The sequence below is a fragment of the Mesocricetus auratus genome, unplaced genomic scaffold, assembly GCF_017639785.1.
Source record: "Mesocricetus auratus isolate SY011 unplaced genomic scaffold, BCM_Maur_2.0 Super-Scaffold_4256, whole genome shotgun sequence".
NCBI classification, from domain to species: Eukaryota; Metazoa; Chordata; class Mammalia; order Rodentia; family Cricetidae; genus Mesocricetus; species Mesocricetus auratus.
The window spans coordinates 41210302-41235721 of record NW_024429182.1 but is presented as its reverse complement, the minus strand read 5'-3'; the positions used below and the strand labels follow the sequence as shown (position 1 = coordinate 41235721).

The window sequence follows — 25420 nt, the reverse complement described above, 5'->3', positions numbered from 1 at the left end:
ATAACTATGTAAAAATGTCAGGATGTAAGTAAAGAGGTTGATCTCAGAGAGAAATGGATTGCAAAAAGCATTCATCTTAAAATTGAGAAGGGGTGCATTCTTCATTCATTAGTGAGCTGCCAACAAGCTGTTATGCCACACATCTAACAGACAGTTGCTTGAGCAACTCTGGTCGAAGAGGGAGCATATTTGCTGTCAGATTATTTCTATTATATTATATGATTATACATTACTAAACTCTTTATTGTTATACTTAAGTCAGGTCATATACTTTAAAATACATCCATTGCTACCATTTTAGTTGATCCTTAAATGTCATATCTTAGGTTTGGAAAATAGTTTAGTATTTTACTGCATTGTAGAGCCAGAGAAGGTGTGCTGTCATTCCCCCTCCCTGCCCCCACACCATTGTAGAGTCTATTGCCCCCACACCATTGTAGGGTCTGTTGCCCCCACACCATTGTAGGGTCTATTGCCCCCACAGCATTGTAGGGTCTGTTGCCTTATTTTATCAATGAGGGAACTACAGCTTTGGAGTCACATAGATAAACGATGGCATGCAGCCATGTTTGAAATTCTTCCTTTCCACCAGGCAAGCCCTGCTCCATAGCTATCGTTCCCCTTGGAAATGCTTAATATTGCCAAGGATAGTTGTCTTGAAAGAAAACTGCAATGTACTGTGAATAGAAAAGTCTAAAAATGGTAATTAAGGTTCCTACACTTGGTCTTTCATTTAATGTATTGGATTCTACATTAAAAAAACATTTGTCCTTTATTCTTAAACTCAAAATAGAATTCAGCCACTCAGTCAAGCCACTATTCACTTTTTATTGTTTGTTGAGGAATAATTTTGCTTACTTGCTTCTGGGTGATCCTTGTCACATGAGACTTTCTTGTTTTAGGGGGAAAATTGGCCATTTTAATAAATGTGAGGCCACTTGCCTTTGCATTGTCCAAAAATATCAAACAACTGCTAGAGAAAATACAGTCTCTTTAAAGTTATTTCTTGACCGCTTTGGCTTGGGTAGGTGTAATTGATGTTAAAGATAGTGAAGCAGGTTTGAAAAGAAGGCAAGGGACCCGTGCCTTCCTACCTGGGGATATCAGAACAGCAGAGGAGAACAAAGCGATTTCCTCCTCAGTCAGCTGCAAGGAACACAGATTCTTCGCAAAGTCAAATGCTTCATTCACCAGGTCATCAGAACCTAAAAGGAAGGAGAAATCTTAAATAGAAATACTTGAACTTGGAATGGGGCACAGGAAGAAATACCTCATTATCAAGTAGGTACTCAAGGGTTTGCATATCAGACAGCTAGCCGGGACATTTCAGCTCTCAGTCACAGGAAGCGATTTGATGTTAAGTGTAGAATGAGGAAACCGGGCAACACCTTTGCCAGGTAACTGAAGATAGTGTAAGCGACACGGGGGTAAATACTGGCTAGTGAGTACTCCATGTCACACCATCTGAGAACCCTGAATTCTACAAATCTGAAAGCATTTCTAGCTTAGAAGTTAGTAAGCTGGATTTGATAGCACATGGTATGTGTGTAGGATGTCTGCACTCTGAAGGGTGAAGCAGGGGGATTGCAAGCTTGAGGTCAGCCTGGGGACATGGTGAGACTTTGTCTCACACCCATAAAGTCACCAGTGTGACTGCCTAGACAGGAGCTGAATAAGAACAACAAAAGATATGCCAAAGTGGATGAGGGGAAGACCATGAGGCCTTAGCCCTGCACAAAGAACTGTAGACAATGAGGGAATGCTGAGAGTGGGAGGAATAGTTTTCCCCGGGAATTAGTCAAAAAGCAGATGATCAGCCCTGAAAACAGACATAGAAGTGACATTACACAGACAGAGCAGGTTATATTTAGAAATATATATAATGTGTGTGTGTGTGTGTGCTGTAGTAGCAATTAATAAAAAAGGCAGCACATTTGAAAGAGAGCAAGGAGGGCCATTTGGGAGAGTTTGGGTGGAGGAAAGGGAAGAGGAAAAAATGACACAATTATACTATAAGCTCAAAAACAAAAGAAAAAAATTCAAAGATCTTTTAAATAGGGGGTTTGAGAATCCTTTAGACTTAAATACACAGCTTTCAGAGAAAACCTAGAAAGTTCTACACTGGAGCTCACAATGTGTCATGCAGTGGAACATGAGGTATCCAGGGGCTTCAAACTGAGACTTTTACACAATGCCAACGAGCTTCTTTCATTTTGTGCAGCCCCCCCTCCCCAGACTGATTTTCATTGTCTTAATTAAATGGCTCACAGGTCAGTTCCTTAGTCATTGTGAATTTTGGCAAAATAGCATTGTTATCCCTGCGCTGATCTCTGTAAATGTTTATTTGATGAAGCTGGAAATATCCCGAAGCTGCCTGCCAAGGCTTTTCCTCCTTTCTTGAACCTGGAGGCATGGCAACTGTTGAAGGGGAATGGTACCAGCCCATTGAGCTGGCTGGTGGCTGCCATATCAGCTAACAGTACAAGAGGTGAAAGGGCAGCGACTTCTTTGGTGTCCGTGGCTGGATATGGAACAAGTGGCCCTATCACTTGTTGAGACCTTTCCTGGCACCGGCCCATCTTTGCTAATGTTCTCATGAATGCCTTATCCTGATGTTTGAATAGGAGGCTATATGGCACCTCCAAAGATCGATCCTATTAGTGTAGTACACAGAATGGTCTAGGGGTCACCCTGGCCAGGTCACTGCCAACTGTCTGTGCTCCCAGAGACTCAGAGTTCACAGGAAGATACATACTCTTCTGGAAGGGAAACAAGTTTAGCGACAGACTGCTATGGTTATTATACATGGTTATTTCTCTTTAATTATCTTGACCAATGGTTATGAATTTACTTAAGAAACTTACAGGTCACTGCCATAGAATCCCAGTGGTCTATGTAATATGCTCTGTAGAGCAGTAGACCAGAAGCTGGGAAAAAATGGTGGTTGTACAATGAGTGACCTAGAGTAGACCCAACTCATTTATCATCAGACTTTGTTTATTTCCACAAGGCCTCAATTGTGCCAGTTTTAACAGGGTTCATGGCTCTTTCCTTCCCTTCCTGATTAGGGACTGAAATTACAGGAACTGGAGAGTTGGATGAAATACTGAACACTCACCTGGTCTAATGCCAATCAAATAGTGAGATACTAGTAGAGCAAGGCATATCATTTGCCATTTCAGTCTAAGTGGGGAAGCTGATGACACTTAGTAAAGCTCTGTTGTCATCCAAGGGAAACTTACCTAAGGCTTTGAACATTTGCATTCCTCCATATTTTCCTTCAAACAGAACAGTGTTGTTTAATGGGTTGAAGGCACGGCACATTCTCACTAAAACCACTTCCAAGCAACCTATGAGATAAAAGAATTCAAAATGTGTATCATATAGCCAACAATAAGGTGGTCCCCAGTGTGTACAGAGTTAAAGGAATTAAAAATGCATATACATATACCATATATCCAACAATAAAGCGGTCCTAGTGCATACGAGATGGGAAGCATTTTAGAACTTTTTTGATACAGCATCTCTCTATGGAGCATGCTGGTTTTAAACTCATGATACTTCTGCCTCAGCCCCCAAGTTCTGAGCTATTCTACCAAATCTAGGAACTTTCAAGAGATTCCTTCTTTGAAAGTAGTAATTTTAGGGGGTTAGAGAGATGGTTTAGCTATTAAAAGCACTTGCTACTCTTCCAGAGAACCAAAGTTGAATTATCAACAGCTATGTCAGGAAGGTCATAACAACCTGTAACTCCAACTCCAGGAAATTCTATACTTTCTTCTGGCCTCTGAAGGTACCTCTACCCATGACACACACACACACACACACACACACACACACATACACACACACACACACACACACGCACATGCACACGCACACACACAAACACACATCACACAAACACAAGGCAATAATTCTAGAAAGATCTTTTGATACTTAGATAAAGAATTAAAGAAAAATATACTTTAAAGGAAGGTAGAAATATCATTTTGTGGCAAGTGAAGCATTTATTTTGATTTTTGACTAATTTTAGATTTCACTTCAGCTTTTGAACCTATAAATGATAAATGGTTCAGGGAGGATTTGTGTCAGCCTCACATCTAATCTGTGAGCTTTCTCTAAGGGCTACTGCTGGGAAAATTCACCTTTGGGTTTCCCTGCCACACGAAACAGCAACAGGCTATTGGGGAACTTCATTCAGTCTATCATCACATAGGAACACAGAAAGTTTCTGGCACACAGTAGGTGCTTAATAATGTTTACTGAACGAATTTATCAACTGCCTTTTTTCCCCTCCCGGCATACATTTATATTCAGAAGCTCTACTGTTGCAGTTTCTCTGTAGTTTGGAGATGTGAGCTTCACCCCATTTGAAGGTGAGAGCCTCTAAAGTCTCACATTCTGTGTGAAGACCATAAAGTCCATTTGAAGAGAGAGCCTCTAAAGCCCCATACTCTGTATGAAGACCATACAGTCCATTTGCTTCTTATGCCATCACTTTATATTCATGTCTGTGTTTTATTTCTCTGCTTTGCTGAATTTTCTTTACTGTTAGCCTTCTGGGTTTAAAGATAGGAGAAGATGCATGAACATTAACCCTACAGGGCCATCTTGGCACCAATGGGAATTGACACCATTTATTGCTTATCTATGCTATGGAAGATAGTTTCCTGGGCCCATTACAGTCATTTTCATATTTGAAGCTTTCACTGACCATTTCTAGTGAATTTTAGATAGCCCCAGTGAGGAATTACAGGAGGCTTTGAGGTGGTAACTACCATTTCTGGAGAGAACATTTATGCAGGAGGCAGAGATGTTAATGACTACATAATTCAGTAGCCTCCCAAATACCAGCCATGAATTGGTGACATTTGAATCTCAGACATATGCTGAACTGGGTTCCCTTCTAACAGGTTTGAATTCTGTAGTCTGTGATGGTGACTGCATCTCTGAATGGTTGGGAAGCTCTTTGCTGCATGTGATACAATTCTTAGTTTGGAGTTCCATGTTTCTAGTTCCATTCTTTATTTTAAAGGTAAGGACACTGATATCTTAAGGTATCAGTCAGTTCAAGGTCATACGTCAGATGGGTCAGATTTTGGTTTTGATGAGAGTCACAAAAGTATCCTAAACCCAAGAGGTAGAAGCCATACCTGGTACCTTTGAACCTGGGCAGGCTTTCATGATGGCTTTAACTGACAGAGGATGGTATACACAGCCCAATGTGACTTAAGGTAAGTATACAGGGACAAGCCATTCCCTATAAACTGTACTTTGAGGGCAAAATAAATAGGTGATTTTTTTTCAAATTTTAGGATGATTAAATAAATAATTGATAACACTGGAATTCATGATTGATTTGAGGTTTTGCCCATTAGTTATTAGTTAAGGACTCAACATTATTGTTGCCATAACAACTGTATGTGGCCTATATTCAAATACCACCTTTATCATGTGATATTTGTAATACTGCATTATTTGTGTTATTGAACAGAGTCTTTGACCTTTCTTCATCTTTACCATATTTGCTTCAAGTATGAAATGATAGTGATCTTATAAGAATAAATGAGACATGTAAACGTGAAGACATGTGCACGAGAAAAGGAAGTTATTTTCATTGTTGATAAGTCTAGGAAGATAAACCCAAATGCTACTGTGTCCCAATTTTCTTTTTAAAGGGTTCCAAGAAAGACATGAGAATTTTTTTGGTAAGGCAACAACATCTTCAGTATTAATCTTATGTTAAGTTCCTAAGGGGTTGCTTGCATGTTAAAAAGAGCATCTGAGAAGCAGAAGGAAGAATCCCCAAACCAAGGAGTTTCTTCCAGTGGATCCCTGCTGCAGGCTATCTCATTAAAATGATTGGAAGTGACCATAGAGGCTGAGCTCAGCCAGACTGGATTTTTGTTCTCTTGCAGAAGGCATGGAGCTGGTGTTAGCGCCAGCTCAGCAATTCAGCCACCTTGACACGCTAATTACTTTCACTGCCTGTCAAGCTGGGCTCCTCAGCCTCTGCAATTAATAGCTCTACTTTCAATAAGCAAAATTGTATTTGACTTCAAAGGGGGAAATGAATGAATAACGGGCATTTTTATTACTGAGTTTCCTTAGGGAGTTAGCTGACAATGTGGGTGGTAAGACGACCTACCTGTGGAAGCAGGATTTTCTCAGACCATCAGAGTGCTGAGGGTCAAACAGTCCCTGTCAGAAACAGGCCCCCACAGGTCAGCCTGGCTTACCTGACTTCAGAAGTAAAATCTGGTCATTCTGACACAACTCCATGAAGCCTGTAATCCGCTTTGCAAACTCCACCACGTACTGGATGGCGTGGGTGATCTGGATGGCACATTGCTGCCACAGCGCCTCCCTGGACTGAAGCAGAGGACACAGACGTTGAACTCACCTCCTCCAGGGGGTTGATGAGCGTACCCTGTCCCACTTGCCACTGCCACCCAAGATGGGAAAAGTGATTATTTTTTCCTTTCTCTTTCGAATTATGTGAATTCCATTGTGCTCAACTGTCAAAGGACCTAATTTACCAAAGCTAAATTAGGAGAAACAATGTTTATGGAATGCAAAACAACTATTTTCTGCATTTCTTATGGCAACAAACTTATCAGTCTGCTAGATAAAAACAGAACCCCATGTGATTTTATCCTAGCAGCTACCATAATAGTTTTTTTTGGGTGGGGGGAAACCTGGTGGACACCAACCATAATATTTTTATGCTGCGCTATTTCCCTAGAATTTAAGAAAAAAATCCTGATTTTCTGGTTGTTGGCTATTTTATGGAGGTGGGGTGGGCAGGGTGCCGCAGTGTAACCCAGATTGGCCTAGAACTCAATATGGAGCTTAAAGGGGCCTCAGATCTGTGGAATCCTTGTGTCCTGGCCTCCTGAGTGTGGGAATTGCAGGCAGAAGCCACCATACTTGAGTCAGAATTTTTTTTGTATAAGAGAAATTCAAAGGAAAGATACGAGTTCAAGTTAAGTCACTCTAATAAGTAATATAGAACTTCAAATGTATTTTGGTACTTTAGTCATTTTCTTTGAACTAAGAAATCTAAATCTACATGACTTTGAAGTCTACTTTTTATGGATTTTTAATGTCTATTTCTATAATTATGCAAAAGCAGCAAGAATCAGATCACCATGTTGTTTAAATCATACGTTTAGATAAACACATTCACTTACTAAATTTCCCTCAACGGGCAGAACTTGTGGTTGCCAGTCTCAGTTCCAAAGTCAAGTAATATGAATCCTGAGCCCCCAGGAGCGACCCTTTCCCTTCAATGTGTCTAGTGTCCTTAGGGAAACATGATTATTACTGATAGTGCCCTTTTCTAGGGCTGTTTTCAAGAATGTTGGGCAAGAATAAAAATGTAGAATGTTTTGCCTCTTGTGTTTTTTTTAGCAACATTGGGCATCACTTTTTGTGGTGACCATCTAATGTCTTTTGCTCCGTGACTGAATCCATAGATACCAGAAGTCCCAAACCATCTGACAAAGGCACCATCTCCCTGGTCATTCAAATGGGGCCATGGCCTTCAATCAGGGGAGTTACACCTTTTAGGGAACTTTTGACAAAAAGCAGACATTTTTTGGTTGCCACAGCTGTGTGGAAGTTGGTATGTTGTGGATACTCTCAGTTAGCAGAAACCAGAAAGGCAGCAAACTGCCACTACAATGCACAGGGTTAGCCCAACAGCCAAGAATGCTCAGGCCAAAAATGTCAATAAGGTTGAGAAAAAGAAACCAAATACAGAGATAATCTCCATGGTTCCCGGAGTACCTTGCTTTGATATGCTTTTATTTCCTCGTAGGTGTGGGTCTGCCATGCCAGCTGATGTAACTCTTCCATTGTGTACTGACATGTCTCCAGATGGGACTTAATGATGTTCTGTGCAATTCGATCTATGAGAAAAAAGTCAATTGGAGGTTTTGTGAGTAAAATATTTCTACTCCAAGAAATGGTTTCTAGAAGATGCTCTGTAAGGATGCAGATAGTGATGGGCTAACTCCACATTCATATGAAAACATATAAACGCTACCTTCCACTTTAAAAATATACAAACTATTGTCTTTCAGTCAAAAGTTTCTCATCTCCTTCTGTGTTGATAGCTTCGGTGTCTTACGAGTTGTAAAGCACTCAAATAACTGTTTGCCTTGAAGACATATATTATGTTCACCTTTTGGCTGACAATTTCTAAACAGTTTAACACACCCATTCCAAATACTCAAAAATGTTTTGAAAAATCACTGAAATCATTTTATACTAGAAAGAAGAGATTTAATATACATGTGTTCTCAAATTTAAAAACGGGATTAAATGATACAATGAAAGAGAAAGGTGCTTATGTATAGAAGGGAAAACAAAGCAGAAAAGCAAAGCCTCATCCAGTGACATGTATTTCCAGCTCTATTTATAGCTATGCGTATCTCTCACACCAAGAGCAGGGTAGATATGAAATAACATTGGCCTATGAGTAGGTAACTAATGGAATTTGTTCATGAAGCCATTAACTTCAATCTTAACACATTTTCATGTGATGATACTTCTGTCAAAAGTTATACACAAGGAAACAATCATATCAAGGAAAGAGTTGACCAATTATCTTTCAGGCTGTTTCTCAAATAAGTTGTATTTTATATTGTCTTACGTTGCTGTTATTTTTCTTTGATTGAGTAATAGAACTGGGTAGGAAAGCTCTCCTGAAAACTAGCTAGGAGTCGTCTGTGTCAGAGCTGGCTGACATACTAGTCCCACATACTGTTTGAACACATGGGAAAGAGGGAAGCTAGGGGGTGTGTAGGGAATGATCAAGTCTGCCATGTCACTGATGTTCTTGCAGAAACTTTCTTGTGTTTTAGGTGCTTTTGGAAATGTAAGCTTTCTTTTGTTCTAAATGGTTTTACTTTGTTTCTCTAGGATAGCCCACAGGCAATGTTGGTGTCCTATTTGTCCCTCACTGTATTTCTGGTGTATATGGTGTGATGTTGGTTGAGTTTCAAAGGTACAGAGGTTAAAAAATAACTATAAGCTATGCTTCTAGTGAACTTTCTAAATGAAATTCTACTTAGTTGATTGTCTGGCACATTGGAAACTCTGAGTCAATGGTAGCTACAGTTATCCCTGGGAGGGCATTCTGTGTGATTTCTTGCCAGGAAAGGAGTATGAACAGTTGAATGGTGACAAAAGAGAGTTATTTGATATTTTAGTCAGTGCTATTGATGGGAGACATTTCAATACATGTTAGCATTTTTCAAACTAGAACTATAAAGTGACAGAGATAAAGACACTGAAAAATGCTAACTTATGATGATGGTCATATTCTATTGGCTTCAACATCAACATTTCTAGCTTTTTAGCATATTATATTACAAAATCCTTTCCTTATAAAATCTTATATTCAGAGTTTATTGAATATCCTCCTATGTTATAAAGAAAGATGGGAATTGCTTTCTACATTATATTAAAATAGATTGGTAAGTCATGGTTCATTATTTTTCAATTTCATTTGGGGAGTCTAATTATTGATATTCTAAAAATTAGATATCTGTTCCCCAGTAGTTATGTAATGAAGACCTAACACTAAAGCTTTACAATTTTCAGACCTAGAGTAGCAGTTTTCATCTTCAAAGGCATGCTGATTTGTTGGTGACTCTCAGGCTTCAGGGTTTATAAGCAAAGCTAGAATTACTACTTGGAATTGCCTTGTGACTGAGGAGCTGCTCTTCTAGGTGATCCTCTGTGAACTATGGAGAGAAGTTTAAGAATCCTCTGGTGTTCTGCCACTTGACATTAGTAGTTTTATGGTGTATTGAAGAGGAGAACAGGGACCATGGTTATGAGGAGGAGCTAAGAAGATTGGACATTGAGTCTGCACACTAACTTCAGGACTTTTTGCATTGAAGGCTTCCCTGCCCCTCTGTGGCCTCCTATGGAAGCACTGGCTGGTCATACTGTGACTCTCCCTCTTGAGTCCTGATTCTATCTAGTCTGATAGTGTGGTTATTTTTGTCTGTCTCAGACCCTTCAAGACTCTGAGCTTTTCAGGAATTGGAAAACAATATTATGTGTTCATTTAACAATTTTTTAAAAGCAGCTGCTATATATCAGGTCAAGGTATAGGCTAAAACAACAATAAAAAAGCATTGATTTTATCTTTTAGGATCTAATAATAGTATTATAGTGTGGTGAAATAAATGTCCTTAATTATGGAGGATACTCAAGGAGAAAGTGCTCAGTTCCATCTGTGGGAGAAAGAAGATAACATACAATCTGAGGGACGAGGAGTTGTTTGTCACATGGAAGAGAATAGGATGTCCTTCAGGTAGAGGGAGCAATAGGAAGAAGGCAGAGCTAGAGATATGCACTAAGTTAGGTCATTTCAGGTTATCCATTACATTTTAATTCTTTATCACCAACTCCCCTTTTATTTTATTACTGCAGAGACAAGGTTCAGAAAGAGTAAGCTACTCTGGACTAGTTTACAGAGGGCTTGTAAAAGCAATTCTGGAGTCAGCTACAGTTTTTTTTTTGTGTCAAAAAGTCCAGCATTTGCAACATTGACTGTGTGGAGGAGATAAGGAGAAATGAAGCTATATGATGATGGGGACTGGACCCTGAAGAGTTGGGTGAGAAGGCCCAGGGATTGCTTCTCCTAGGATTTTAGACTTGACCTTTTAACAATGGGGAGCCAGAGGATCCTGTGAAGCAGGGAGGGGTATGATTAGAGTTTTGTTCCAGAAAGTCATCTTAGCTGTGACAAAGAGAAGGAAGCATATTAGTAAGTGTGTGAGTGGAATCAGGTTGTTGTGAAAATGAAGGTAAGATATAAATTGCTCTTGACTAGGTCATGACAGAGAAGGGCTAGTAGGTTTGGATGCAAGATGATCCTGTAAGAAAATAAACAGGACTAGATGACATGGTAATGTAGGGAGAGACCTTACATACCCGAACCCATAGTGCTCACCACACCCGTGTAGGTGTGTTCACAGGTACGTAGAATGTTTAGGGGGGATAAAAAGTGCTAGAGGGAGGAGACTCTTTCTCTTTGGGTTCTGGTTTTCAGCCTGGAGAGCAGCGTGCAGACCTTTGGTTCTCGGCTTTCTTGGCTTCTCACGTAAGTGATTTCTTTCTCAATAAAATATCATAGGACATCCCCATTTTGTGTATCTTAATATTTCCACATTATGGTAACAAAACAAGGACATCAACAATACAGGAGCTTAACTGTTGCTGACTTACACATATAGCTGTACTTCCATACATCCATCCAAACACCCTTTTATTCCTTTGTTTCACAAAAGATCTGAGAAAGCTAAGGTTCATCTTTTGTTTGATATTTTAAATTCTAAGCATTTAGAATGGAGAGAAGTGAACATTATGAATGTACTATAATCTCCCACATCCTTGTGGTAGGAAATAAGTCAAATGTCTTTTGAACATAAGACTCATACATGGCAATGAAGGCAGCCACTGCAGTTTGTGGTATAGCCACGTGCAGAAACTAACTTGATTCTTTCAGGGCCTAGGTCAGGAAAGCAGAGGGCAAAGCTATTCCTGGTTTTAAAAGAGTTTGGACGGGAGGGCTCATTCTGTCCCTTAGAAAGATGCTTGAACATCAGAACAAGATAGTTTTCTTGGGCTGAGAGTCTGCAGTCGTGAAAAGGACTTAAAAAGAAAGGACAAAGGAGAGACAGTGAGTGCAGTATGCAAGTTCCTGCTGGGAGTCAAAGGAACTTCAAGAGTCCCTGCCTGGAAAAAGAGAAAAGGTAATAGCAGATGCAGTCCCCTCCAGGGACCAGCCACATGAGAAAGTCCAGACAAAGGGGGCCAGGAGGAGAAAGAACAGAGGAGATGGGATCTTACTGGGCAATCACACAGCCTTCATCTCCTACCCTGACTTGGATTGCAGCTACTTCTCAGCAGTTGGCTTTTATTGATTTCTTTAACTAGCTTGGGCTAAAGATGGTGCATGGTGAAAGAGGAGTTGGCATGAGCTGTGCTTGGATAATGAGTTCAACAGGAATATGACAAACTCTGCCATGTCTAGAGGTGGTGCACTTGGACCCTACGCTTTCTGAGATCAGGCAGAGGGAGGAAGGTGATTCATCCATGCTGGCAAAGGGACTTCTAAGGACAACACAGCTGCAACCACTCTAAGAAGACCCTGTACGCATGCTTGGTAAAGCAGAGCTGGTTCAGTTCACCGAGAGTCTGATGTGTAGGAGGAAGCCTGTATGCGCCTCTAGTAAGTCACATGGTTAATGGCGGCATACAGGCTTCCTCCTACAATTCCCCCTTTAGTCTAAAAAGGACAACTAACTTGTGTCAATGAACAAATTGTATCAAACATCTATTCTATCTAAACCTAAACTTACTGATGGTTGCTTTAATTGCTCATAAGATGGTGTTTGAAGAGTGAAAAACACGAAATGACATGTGCAGTCCTGTCTTCTGCCCCCAGTCTCGAGGAGGGATGGTGATTCTAGCGCAGGTCAGGGGAACAGGGTGTGTGATTCCAGGCTAATGTTAAGTCCATGTTCCTGATCTTGTACTTATTAGCTTCATGGAAAACATCTTTCCCTCTGCCTTCCGTGTATGTTCCCATGTGGATAAACATACATTTTTCTCCCTTTCAGTGAAATTACACTTAGATTTGTATTGTAGTTCTGATTCTTTTCTTAGGCATAAATTTTATTGGAATTCATGTTTTGAAATTAGTTAGTAGAACTTGAAAATTCATAAATGAGACAAAAATTATAATGGGCAATTCACATGAGATAATAATTCATAAAAACTATCATTTTTGGTGAAAAGATATAAAACAATATCGCGAAATTGTCACACTTCCCCAGAAGTCTTAAGGGTAATCTTAACTCTACTTATGATGTGGGCAATAAGAAGAGAGAAATTAAATTTTTGAAGGGGAAAATGGAATAAAATTGGTGGTAATTCTCTGTAGTGTATGCAATAATTATGGAAGCCTGGGGCTGGAGTTAACCTCCTTCTGCTATTTCCAGATGGTCTGGGCCTAAATAACCCTGTAAAGCTCTCTTTCTGTCTCTATGTCTTTGTCTCGCTGTCTCTGACTGTCTCTTTGTCCTCATCTTGTGTCTGTCTCTCTCCCTTGCTCTCAAACTTTCACACTTCTAGTCTTGAGTACTTCTCATTGTAATGTATTCAATGAGTCAAAGAGAGGAAGGACTCCCTTTTTAAAGACCCGGTCAGCACGGTATGGTTGAGATGGGGAAGAGTTTACTCAGCTAGATGGAGTTTTAAAGGTCAGTTATACTGGATGACATAAAGAGATGCCTGGAAGATATTTTGAAGCAAAATTACCGAATGTATGGAAACCAACTTTTCTTGCATACCAATTCAACAATAAAGCAAAGTTTAGAAACAAGCCACCCATGGCCAGGTTCAATGGGAAGCAGGCCACCTCTGCTTCAGCAGGGAAGCAAACTGACAGGCAAGGTGACAATTTCGTGTTTGTAGCTGTGATGTTATAAAACGGGGACCAGCTTGCAGCTCCTAAAATAGCAAATGACCTTCTGCAGCTCTGATTCCAACCACTCAGCGGGTTTTTTTTCCCTTCACCAAAGTGGCTTATTTTAGCTCTCACTAGACATTTCAGCAAATGGTGCTCTCTGAGGGCTACACTGTCTCAGTCGTGGGTCTCGCATCCCACAGGTGGTTTCATTAGGATCTCAGGTCCTGGGAGTGAGGAGAGTTGAGCGGATCTTTAAAAACTGCCGCTATTAGTGTTATTACCCAGAGCACACTGCTCTAACTGCATGGAGAAGACTGACGGTGATACTCTCCATGGCTCTGAAGGACTGACACCTGAACTTCCCGGCCTTCTCCTTTCCCCTCTCAAGTGAACTATAACCCACATTTGTTTGTTTGTTTTTACAAGAGATTTTTGTTTTTGGAAATACTTTTCCATAAAATACTGTATTTTAGCTTCAATCAAAATGATTAATGGATCTCTAATTTGCAATTTGCCTTACAGATCTAGAGAAGTGCTGGGCACTCTGTTTACTTTATGTGACTGGTTTGGATGTGGGATACCCAGAGGATTTGCTTTGAATTAATGCCAGCCTGTCTCCATGGACTCTCTGAAGGCAGGTTTAAGCCCCTCTGTTAGGTTGCATCATATCAAGGTTCCCCAGACTCCTTGCTTTGAGACAGCAACTATGATACATTATTAAAGTAGCTGGCTGGGAGGGGAAGCACTTAATGAAATGCACATTTTGCTTTTTGCCAGTGAATCAGGCTTTTTACCTTTTTGTTGTTCAATAGAACAAGGACTGTGGTTTCTCATCAATGATGATGTCAGAAGGGACCATGTCATTTAAGAGCTTTCCATTACTATGATTTTTCTATTTGGAACACATGACCTTTAAGCATGAATAGAATTAAAATACCAGTAACACTGAAGCTTAAATGATCAATCTATTAGTGATGCATTTGCCTTTAATGAAACAGCAGCTTTAGCATTTATGGGCTGTATTCTTTTCAGTGGGAATTGGTGGCAACAATAACCTATGTGTTGTTTGTTGGCTCAGCCCATTGTTGGGCCTTCATTACTCTCCCCAGTGAGTCAGGATGGCTTCTAGTTTGCTTTTCATGTGAGTTCCATTGTTAACTCATATCAAAGAGCAGCAAAATTGATTTTTTTCACTTTATGGAGACTAACACCAAAAAATGCTTAGAGTTTTCAGGAAATAATATGTTAACAAAATATGAGGCTATAGTTTGGTAGTTTTTATCATTTATATAGTTATAGAGTGCTGAGAGTATGATAAAACACAAATATGAAATAATGAAGTATAGAATAAATCAGATTAGTGTAAGTAATGATATGATAATGTGTGGCAAAGACTGAGTGAGCATATGACTAGAGTTGTTAATATTTTCTTAATATTCAGAAAGACCATGCCACATCCAGTCATCCAGTGGCATTTTAAAGGAAGGTGGGAAGGGGAGAAATTGAGAATACTCTAAAGAGTGCGTGGAAATCTCTGTGTTTAAGATGAGCTGATCCAAAAATGCAAAAAAGTATCAAAAACAAATTAACTGCCTAAGAGGATGCTCTCTCATTGCTGGCTAGTTGAAAGCTGTTTCGGATCATGTATCCTTTGTTTTATTTCAACAGTGCATGTCTAATTTTTGGGAAATTAGAGTTTTCGTTCTTGAAAAAGTCGACAAAATTGAGAAAGAATCTATTATGAAAACATTCTATTTCAAAATTGACTTTCAAAGTAAAAGACCTCCTCAACAGAACAATGGGGAAAGACAAGCGTGCGTAAGTGTCTTCTGTTACCCAGTTTTGAGGCAGCTGTGTTCGAAGATGGGGAAGTCAAACACAACCCATTTCCAACTTCTAGTTTATGCTTTTGAGAGAGTCACTTAATCTCTCCCAGTCCTGGTTTCATCCACAGGAGAGTTTAGCCACAGTGACACTGTCTCTGGCTTTAGGAGACAGAGTGCCTTGAATCTGAGGGGCTGACTGGCACATTTTGTTCTGTTTGACTCATGCAAAACACATCCTACAGAGCTAAAGGGAGAGAACAGATCTCAGCTTTAAAGGGACATGGAATTCTGACAGGGCAGCCACAGACAATGGAGTGCAAAGTCCTTACTGACTCTCCTTTAAGAACTGCACCTCCCCATGCTGCCCAGAGGACAGTTAGAGGATCACAGATGATGAAATCTAATTATAAAAATTGCTCAGGGCCATCACTAGGATTGATGTTTATTATCTGAATTTTGTTGACACATGGATTGATTGTTAATTTAGACAGAAGCAACCCTTCTCTTCTCACTGCATTTTTGGAAGTTTAGTCAATACATTTCTGACCTTTAGAAAAAGTAATTTAGAGGTAACCTCTGGAGACCACTTTTGCATTATCAAACACTTACCTTAAATCTTTAAAAAAAGTATCTTGATTGTTTAAATGATTTATTTAATTAGGTGTCTAAATGTTCTTAAGTAGTCTGGAACAAAGCTATTCAAAGTGTTCTAGAGCAACTTGCTTACAAAGGAGCTAACAGTTCCTTATCTACAGAACAGGTCTCTCTAGGTCTTATAGCCTGGGCTCAATTTTTAAACAGTAAATTTGTTCTCCTTAGTATTGTTGTCAAAAGGAAGCTTACATCCCAAAGTAAAGCAACAAAATAAAACTTCTCAACTCAACAAGTTTCTTTGCATCCTAACCATCACAGAAATAAAGCTCCTCTAGTTAGATAGCCTTGTGCTAGGCTAGTGGTTCCAGAGTTTCTGACCTACATCCAGCTGACAATCAATAGGCATTTCTTGGTTCCATGGCCACTTTGGTATCTTAACTCTAACTACCTCTTTCATAAACAGAACAAGAAAACAGAGCAGAGTCTGTGGCATCCCAAAGAGCAATAGAGCCAATGTCAAGGCTGGCAGTACGGTGAAGGCATGGCTTGACGCAGTCTTAACAACTGGAAATACAATGCTATTGCTGTTGTCGGCGAAAGTCATTTCAAAGGTTACCTTGTAGGTCCTAGCATCCGTTTCTACAAGCCAAGCTAGACCATCCTGCAATGGTTCCCTTTTCTTACTGCAGAACATTCCATATTTATGATGGCTTTTGAAATTGAGTGTATAAAATGGAATCGCCTTTCCAAGGCTTCTCAATGCTTTTTTCCCCCTTGCTGGCAGATTTAAGAATCTTCTTATGAAGTTTTGAATCCAGTATCAAAAAGTTAATCCTAAAACAGTATCTCTAGGGTAATTCTGCTGAAGATCAATTTTTCACAATCTTAACTCAGAATTGCAAAGGTGTGTTAGAAGCTTTCCTTACACTAGTAAATATTAGCTGGTTAGGAAAGCTGTGTTAAGAATGGCATGAGCATTTTTTGTACTGTAAATAGATGTGTATGTTCAAAAGCACTTGAACTGAGCATGAATGTTTGTGTTGATTATATTACAGACAGATCTTTATGTTTGCTTAGAATCTCCCTGCTCTCAAAATGCTTTGTGTACTTCCTGACTTATGGGAAATCAGTGCCCTAAGTGTGATAGCTGGTGACCTCAGCATCACCACTTGGTAATATTAGTAGTCTTTGGGAGAGGATTTATTAAAGGGTATCTAGAAAGGTGGATTTGACTGACCATTAAAAAACAGTTGCAAAGTCCTTTGTCCTAAGCACCATCTAAAATAATTTGCGACCATGCGCAAGCTAGAATTAAGTTCTAATCACAGTCGGATCAAAAGTATGTGGCAAACCAGGATGATTAGCCCAGTTCAGGGGATTCTTTTCTTTTTTCTTTTTTTTTTAATAGAAGATAGAATGCTTTAACTTAACAGGCACTGGGAGATAGTTGGTGAGTGACGAAAGAGCATGCTGATGTTAAAGTATCATAGGGACCACGTACATCTCTTTTCAGTGACTGGCCCAGGTGGCACTCTTCAGTAGTCAAGAACAGACTTTCACTCCATGATCATATATTTGTTTTTCCCTCAAGAGAGGCTTGGGAGTGACCCTCCTAGTGTGGACCTGTGAGGACAGGTGCATTTTTCCTGAAGCTGCCCATTTATAGCTCACAGTTGTACTTCTGTTGTATATAAACATGATGGTTTGGGGACTGACCACACCAACCACACCCTCAGATGTCTCTTTTTGTCCCTGACTTTCACTTTGTTATTATTTACTTAGTTATATGTTTGAGGGGGCAGCAGATGGGGAGAAGAAAGTGGTGCTTGGCTGTGATTTGATGGTGGTCACGCCACCAAGTGCAAGCCTACAGGAAGGTTTTCTGGGCTCTTAGGAGAGACTTGTTGGCTACTGGCACAGCCATAGCGCTGCCATGGATTGCACAGGGCTCACTCTCAAGTCCTCCATTACCATTCTTCTATGCTCTTCCCATTGTAGTGGCTGAAACAAGGGTTGCTTGTGTGCACTGCCAAAGCTCTCCGGAAGGTGAGAAAACCATGGTCCTTTGAGGTCATTTTGTTCAGTTGCCTTCCTTTTCAGAATGGGAGACTGAGACTCAGAAAGCTGAACATTTGGAACAAGCCCACACGGATAGTAGGCGGACCTGTGATTTCAAATCTCAGCGTACTTTCTCTAAATGCCTGCAGACTCTGTGACTGGAGTGAGTGTGAGAGGGGGTTAGGGGACATTTACAAGGTAGACTTTCAAGCCAAGAAAGGATAAACCAAGGCCGTCTGGGTTTTCCTTTCCTCAAAACACTTGAATACTTTCCTCATAGATTTAGTCTCCTGTTGGTGTTAATGACCCATTAGGCTGTAACTCTAAATGGAGTGCTGCTTGTACTTGTACAGGTGCTACCAGAGGACATAGATACTTCAAAAGCTGCAGCTTATGTTCTCTGTATCACTCCCCCACAGGAAGTGAAATAGCAGCGGTTATAAAATACTTACTTATAGAAGTCCACACCATTGAAAGGAGATGCTTTAACTCCACAGCATCTACTCAGAGTTCTTAAAGTCAACATTTAAAATGGGTAGAAAAATTTTACAAAATAAAGCACCCTGAGCAATATCCTTTGGCTGTCTCTGTAGCTTTAACAGTATGAAGCCGTACATTACAGAGACTAGATCACTTTAGGCCCATCTCCTCATGTAGTCTCCTCTATTCATGCTCGGTTATATAATAGACACATCCAAAATGAGGTTTATTTCTACGTTTGTTATTTAAAACTCCATATTCCATGAATAGAACACAAAAGGAAGACGAGAATAAATCCATGTTAACACTATGTGGGAACAATGAGACCAATGAACCCACATTCCCTTGTCTATATCTGGAGTGAAATGCCCAGCAAAATACCAGACTTAGGCGATAGGCATGGAAGACACACCAGGCCTCTTAGTATTGCAGTCAATTTAAAGACATATATACATGTATATGTCCATATGTATATGTATATATATGTATATACTCATTCTTCTTTCTTTCACCTTTTAAAAATATCCGTTGGCTCCTTGAATTGTCCTGTCTGGAACCTTCTAGATACTGTGTCAATCATCTTTCAGCTTAAATGAGCTTTATTAAGAGGATAATCCCTGCAGCATCCCCTGAACATTGGAGAGCTATGGTGGTGAGCAGAAGTCTATGGTTCCATTTTTATTTTTTCGGCTCACTTGCTGAGAATCCTTTGTCTAGTCTCCCTTCTCTATCACCAATCAAACAGGATTTTATTCCCAGGGAAATAACACATCCATCATGCCAGCTTGAAGTAAATTCCCAGCCAAGCCCTGTCAATACTGAGGCCTAAATATTAATTTGCGGTTCACTTCCAGCTACTTCTTATTTCATGATTTCTTTTTCTCTTGGGAGTTTGAACAGCCCAGGTATATATTTCTGAAATATCCTTCGTTGTTTCTGTTCTCTCAACTGTATTTTGCTTTTCAGCCTCACAATTCTGAGAATAAAGAGTCTCCTGATAAGAAGAGGTCTGAGTAACTGATGTTCACCATCTCCCAGACTGTCATGGGCAGGATCACTTAGGACTTAGGTTCCACGACAGTTTAAAAAATTAATTTACTTAGTTTAGCATGCTGGGATTGAATTAAGGATCTTATGCAAGGCTGCCTTGCTGCTGATGGCCAGTCTATTCTATTCTGAATGGTAATTATTTCTTTTGACATCTGTCACTTGGATGGCAAGGGCAGAAACCATGTTTTGCTTATTTCCAATGACTGGAATTTTGCAAACAGAAATTCTTCAAAGCATGCCTGGAAGTGTATGATAGCAAAATGAATTGCTTACGTTAGAATTACTGGTTAGATTTACTGGTTAGCTAACTCTGTGCCTTGGAAAACAAGCTCCTTTTTCTGTCCTTTAACCTCATCTAGAGGTTTGTTCACAGTTGATTTGAAGCAGGGGGTGAGCCTCATGCTTACTGACACATGTGAAAAGATTTTCACATTTCCATCTAAACAGAAGCTATTATCATCAGCATCCCTTATCCCAGGAAGTGTGAGCTTCTCTGGCACCTCTGGGGAAGGGTGGACTTGGTTTGGGCTTATTCCTGACTTGGATAACATACATAATTGACTTGATGACCTACATGCAGTTGTTCAAAATGTTATGTTGTAGTTCATAAATGCATTTTATTAAAGATTTCAAAGCTGCAAGATCTTGTTGAACACATGCTCATCTAAAACTTGATTTAAATGAAAGATCTCCTTATAAGGACCGATCTCAGCACAATGGCAGGACTTCATGTCCTTTGCCCTCTCAGAAACCAGAGGAAGCAGTCAGAACTGGTAACCATGAGCGATGCTCACAAATTTCTTAGTTTCCAGAGCCTTGAATTCACCATTTAAAATGCGGCTAAGCTCAGATTTTTCTCTTTTGTCTGTACAGGACTTTTTCAATGACAACATGCCTCCAACCAAGTGGTTCGGATGCCTAATGATCAAATCAAGTCAAAAGGTCAGCAGAAAACCCCATGAACTTCGTGTAGTGTCGCACAGAATGGTGTCAGCAGGCATCAAGTGCCAAGCATGCTTTTCTGTAGCAATGCCTTGAGATTCTGAGTGGTTATCATTTGACAGGAGAAAATACACTATAATGCACTAAAAGAATGGCTTTTTATTACTTAGATCTGGACTCAAATTTGTTCTCTGGTTTTACTAAGAATGTGACCTCTAGCCTCAACATTTTCTTCCATAAAATGTATATACAGTTATTCTCCAGTCAAACCAAGACTTTTTTTTATAAAAATTAAAGATAGAATATCATTTAATACAGTGGATACTTGATAAAAGGTGATTTTGCTGCCTATAGCAGCTAGGGATCTTATTTAATAATCACAATATTGATCTTACCATGATAATTCTTAGAAATGTCAATTAATTGCTTCAGAAGTTATAAGTATCAACTCGTTTCTCCCCGTGACATAAGCACAATGACAGTTACTGATCGTGGTTTAGAGCTAAGACACATAGACATCAAGGAAAAGATTGTAGCTTGATTGCAAAACGGAGAGTACAGAACCATTCTCTGCTGCCTTCTTGCATAATGATGCTGTTATGAACTTAGTGGTATAGTGACATGGATGGCAAGCTTTAGATAGCTCATTAAGACAAGGCATTCATCACCCTGCTGTGCACAGCCTTGTAACTACATACACTGACATTCAGACGCTTGGAATGGGATTGTGTCCACTAGGTGGCATTGCTGTTTTAGCAAAATCTGAACAGAGTCCATGGTTAAGAGTCTGTTACATTTGAGAGTACTCACAGGACACTTCTAATTTCACCCTTAATGTCTGATGAAAATTTAGAGCACATGTAGAGATCTGTGTCTTGAAATAATTAAGAAAAGTTCTTTTTGGGTGTCAGTGCCTCTGCAGGAAGCCCTGTTCTTTTCTATCAGCTCAAAAAATAAATAAATAAATAAATAAATAAAACAGACTGAGGGCCAGAAAGGAAAAGTGCTTGTCCACAGGAGCCCAGGGCCAATGATTTTTGTCTGCAGCCTTATTATCATAATTTCTATTGATGAAAAGCCATAAATAAACTGTGAACATTTCCTTTTGCATATGAGACCGAGATTGCTAATTAACTTCTAGTTTTCATTTCACTGGGATTTAAATGTATGTTCTAAACCAATGCTACATTCAAGAACTTGTATATTAAATGGTACCTTACTTTGTTTTGACACACCTTTTTGGAAAGATTGGGGGCCTCTGCATACAAAGGCTATCCCTATGAGTTGTGAATACAGCAAGCAGCAGGTAACTAGGTGAGCACAAGACCCTGGAATCAGGTATCCTGAAGTAGACCCTTGGGCTCTATCATGGAGTTATCATGGGCCCCTTCTGAAGCAGTGAGCTGCCCTAGGCCTCTGCAGCCCCCTGTTTCTGCAGTAAAATAGGATTTTTGCTTTACTCTTTAGACTTTAATGAAATCAAAATGTTTACAAAATATTTCTGTTACAATGAGGACATGGGTAAAGATAGCAGTATAGTGGACTAGTCAGAGTCCAGATATTGGTGCCTCCTGGCTGGGACATCAATAACTTCATTTTCTGCCACATGATGAGCCACTGAAAAGGAGAAGTGACATCTCAGTGTTATCCTTGGATGGCATTGCTTCTTCCTTAGACACAGGTCATAAGCAGCCCAGGACACAACCATAGATGTCATTCTGTGTTCACAGCAAATTCAAATGAAAACAGCTGTGGCATCCAGGCACTGATCTGAGGGCAACTAAGCCAGGGCTTATAAAAGTAAGTGTAGTGAGAACTAGATGGGCACTTGTCTGAGGTTGTCCTTCTTATGATATCCTGTGACCTAAAACTATGCTTTGTCCTCTTCAAAGATTAGAGATCTGTGATCAAGGAACTCGCTCTGCTTTACATTATAATCTGCAGAGCCAGGATTAGAACTCAGGTTGCCTATCCCCTACCTTGGAGGCAGTTATTTCTGCTTTTGCTCTAGCTTTTCCACAGTGAGGTGGATATGTAGCTCTGCTGCCTGGGAGGGAAATGTATTAAGAGAGTTTGCCACTGATGAGATTAACCCACTAAACATTCTTTAGACTGTCGAGTTTAAAAGGGTGAAATCAAATTACTGTAGGTCAGTAGAGGGCTTGCCTGAGATGGGGCACCCCTGAGATCTTGTTCTAAGAGGTCAAAAGTCATCATAGCTAAAAGATGCCCATTATTAACTAGTTACTCTGTATTTCACAGCCTTCAAGATCGTAAGTCTTATTGCTGTGGTGCAGAATCCCATGTAAAATTCATGTGTGTACATTCACATGTGTGTACATCCATGTCTGTAGGACATTTGTACATCCATGTTATGTGGGACAAACTTGGCTGTTGCTCCTCAGGAGCTGCCCACTTTGAGACAGACTCTCTGCCTCAGAGCTCAAGTAATCTAGGCTGGTTGGCCAATGAGCCCAGGAGTCTGTCTTGGCCACCTCCTCAGTGCTGAGATTATTAAGTGGGGTAACATGTTTTTAAAAACATGGATTCTGGGAATTAAATTGAAGTTCTTGTGGGTGAGCGCTCTCCCTAGAATCTTCATGTCAAATTCTTGAATTTAGCTTTGCAAAATCCATAGCTGTCCTTTGGCCTGCCTGCTTCACCTTCACAAAGAGGGAATCTGGGGTACTTTGTGCTTAAGGTGTACCTATAGCGATCTTTGAGAACTATTCATTGTATTACTCCATACTGTGGCCACTTCCCTTTGAATAACATTACTTTGGAAATCTAGGCAATTTTCTTGCTCCTACCCACATTTTTTCTTCTATAAGAATGCAAATTCACCGAAAGCATCCATTTTTCCCTTATAGATAACATTTTTCCATTTGTTCCTTCTTTCTTCACTCAAAATAAATTTTATGAGGCAAGGGGATAGTGACAATTGTTAGAGTATTATAAGCCAATTTCATTTGCTCAGTAGAAACCAGGTATGCATGCAATTTAACTTAGAGCTGTAAGGGTGACTTTACTAAGCAGGACTAAGGCACCTTCAAGGGAGAGCCTTCCAGAAAAAAAAACAGAGATGATTCATACTCACCGATCTCAGTCATAGTTATCCCCGGAGCTAACTGCCCGTTGTTGAAAGAGCTATAGGTAAACAAGTTGGGTACGGATGTGAGGTCATAGATAGGTTCTTGCTTTATCTGTTTGATTCCAGTCATGTCCAGTCCTGACTGATCTGGAGATGGCTGACCAGAATCAATGTTGTAATATCCTTCGGATTTCGGCAAGTCAATGACATGCCCATTGGCGTAGGTGCCGCTGCTCTCAGTGTTCAGGTTGCTGAGGCCGTTGCTGATACTGCTGCTGTAAACCCTGGCCAGGGCCTCTGCCTCCCCACTCTGCTGCTGCCTCTGCTCCTGTAGACGCTGCTGGTGCTTCTGCACCTCAGCGTACAGGCTGTCCCGCTGCTTCTTGGACATCCTCCCGAACTTTACAGCTGGAATGGAGAGAAGAGCAAAAGACAATGGTGTGGTTACCATTCTCTTTAGCCATTTCATTCTAAGGGACATGGATGGTTGTCCCTTCAGTATCATATAGATAAATCCCAAATCAGGGCTTCATTCATTTAGATTTCACATTTAGGGAAAGATTATATTTGAAAGGCATGTTGATTTGCCACAGAGTGACGAAACCTGTGTGTTATCCAGCTTTCTGCGCTTGTAACTGAGATGATCAATTTAGGAGAAAGGTTTATTTTTGGCTGACAATATTAACGATTTTTGTGCCACTGGCACAGCAGGACACTATGTTGGAGGATGTGTGGTAGAGCAATTCAACCCAAACAAGCAAAAGAGAGAAAAAAATGGATGCTCCCTAGTAACCTAGGCCTCTCTCCTAGGCCCCGCCCTCTCAAGATTCTACAACCTCTCAATAGTGTCAACCTGGGGTCCACATCCTTAATATATGTTAATGTATGAACCTTTGGGGGGGCATTCAATACCTAAACAGTAATAATAAGCTAGGAAGAAATGAAAAATGTGTATTTTGTGTCACTGCTATGGAATTGGAAGATGTATTCAACTCTCTCTCTCTCTCTCTCTCCATTTGGGAACAGCATATTTAAAACCCAAACGACAAACCTAATGAGACATGCAAGGGTTTTCTGCTATTAAAATGGCCTCCATAATCAATACCAACTTTCTTCCCTATCATTAGGATTACCAGATCCTTTGGAAGAAACCCATTACTTCCATTTGGGACATATTTTTTTTAATTGGTAAGACCAAGGATTCAGGGGGTGAGAAAAACCTCATGAGTTGCCGCCATTTTGGATTTTGGAGCAAATGATAGCCTTTGGATGGTGGCATTTGTATACTCTCAGCAGGAGCAACTTTCATCATCATTCTAGACTGAAGCTTTATTTTGCCCTTTGCTGGCAGCCACATCTTCAGATATTTTGGGGAAAATTGAGGGAGAGGATCTCCGAGTGTCTGGGAATAATATATGGAAGCTTTCATCCCCATGCACAGCTCCCTGACCTGTGACACACAACCTCCTGAACTGCTATGGATAGCGACTTCTTTCTCACAAGCTGTCGAGCTCTCTTTTTGCATGTGGGCATGTTGGGTGCTGGGCTGCCTGGTTCAAGTCATCTTGCATTCTGCACCTCATGTTAATGGTGGGGACTCTGGTAGTCTTAGAGACGCTCATCTGAGTTTCTGGTTTCTTTGGTAGTGATACCACCAGTTTTTCATGGTTTCTTGATGTCAGGATCTCAGAGGGTGTGGGAAGGAGACACACACTGGAAGTGCTTGCAGCCTGTCTAGCTCAGAAGGTCCACAGAGGAGGCCTGCATCGTGAAGATGCTGCCATTCATCCAAATCCATCTTCCCTTTGCATTAGGAGTGGTGCTATCAAATCTTATTTGAGTATGGCTTGTTCAAAATAGAGACCACACTTTCCAGCC

The 25420-nt window shown here is 40.3% G+C and overlaps 1 protein-coding gene across 1 annotated transcript in view; it reads right to left on the bottom strand.

Annotated features, from left to right (window-relative positions):
* The window catches only part of Rorb (RAR related orphan receptor B), a 180932-nt gene that overhangs the window by 22505 nt on the left and 133007 nt on the right, over positions 1 to 25420 (bottom strand). Inside the window, exons 4-8 of the mRNA XM_005063775.4 lie at positions 23549 to 23950; positions 7795 to 7916; positions 6243 to 6375; positions 3243 to 3350; positions 1095 to 1205 (exon numbers count right to left, since the gene is read on the bottom strand). Of these exons, the coding sequence (XP_005063832.1) occupies positions 1095 to 1205; positions 3243 to 3350; positions 6243 to 6375; positions 7795 to 7916; positions 23549 to 23950 (876 nt within the window). The remainder of the gene's footprint in view (positions 1 to 1094; positions 1206 to 3242; positions 3351 to 6242; positions 6376 to 7794; positions 7917 to 23548; positions 23951 to 25420) is intronic.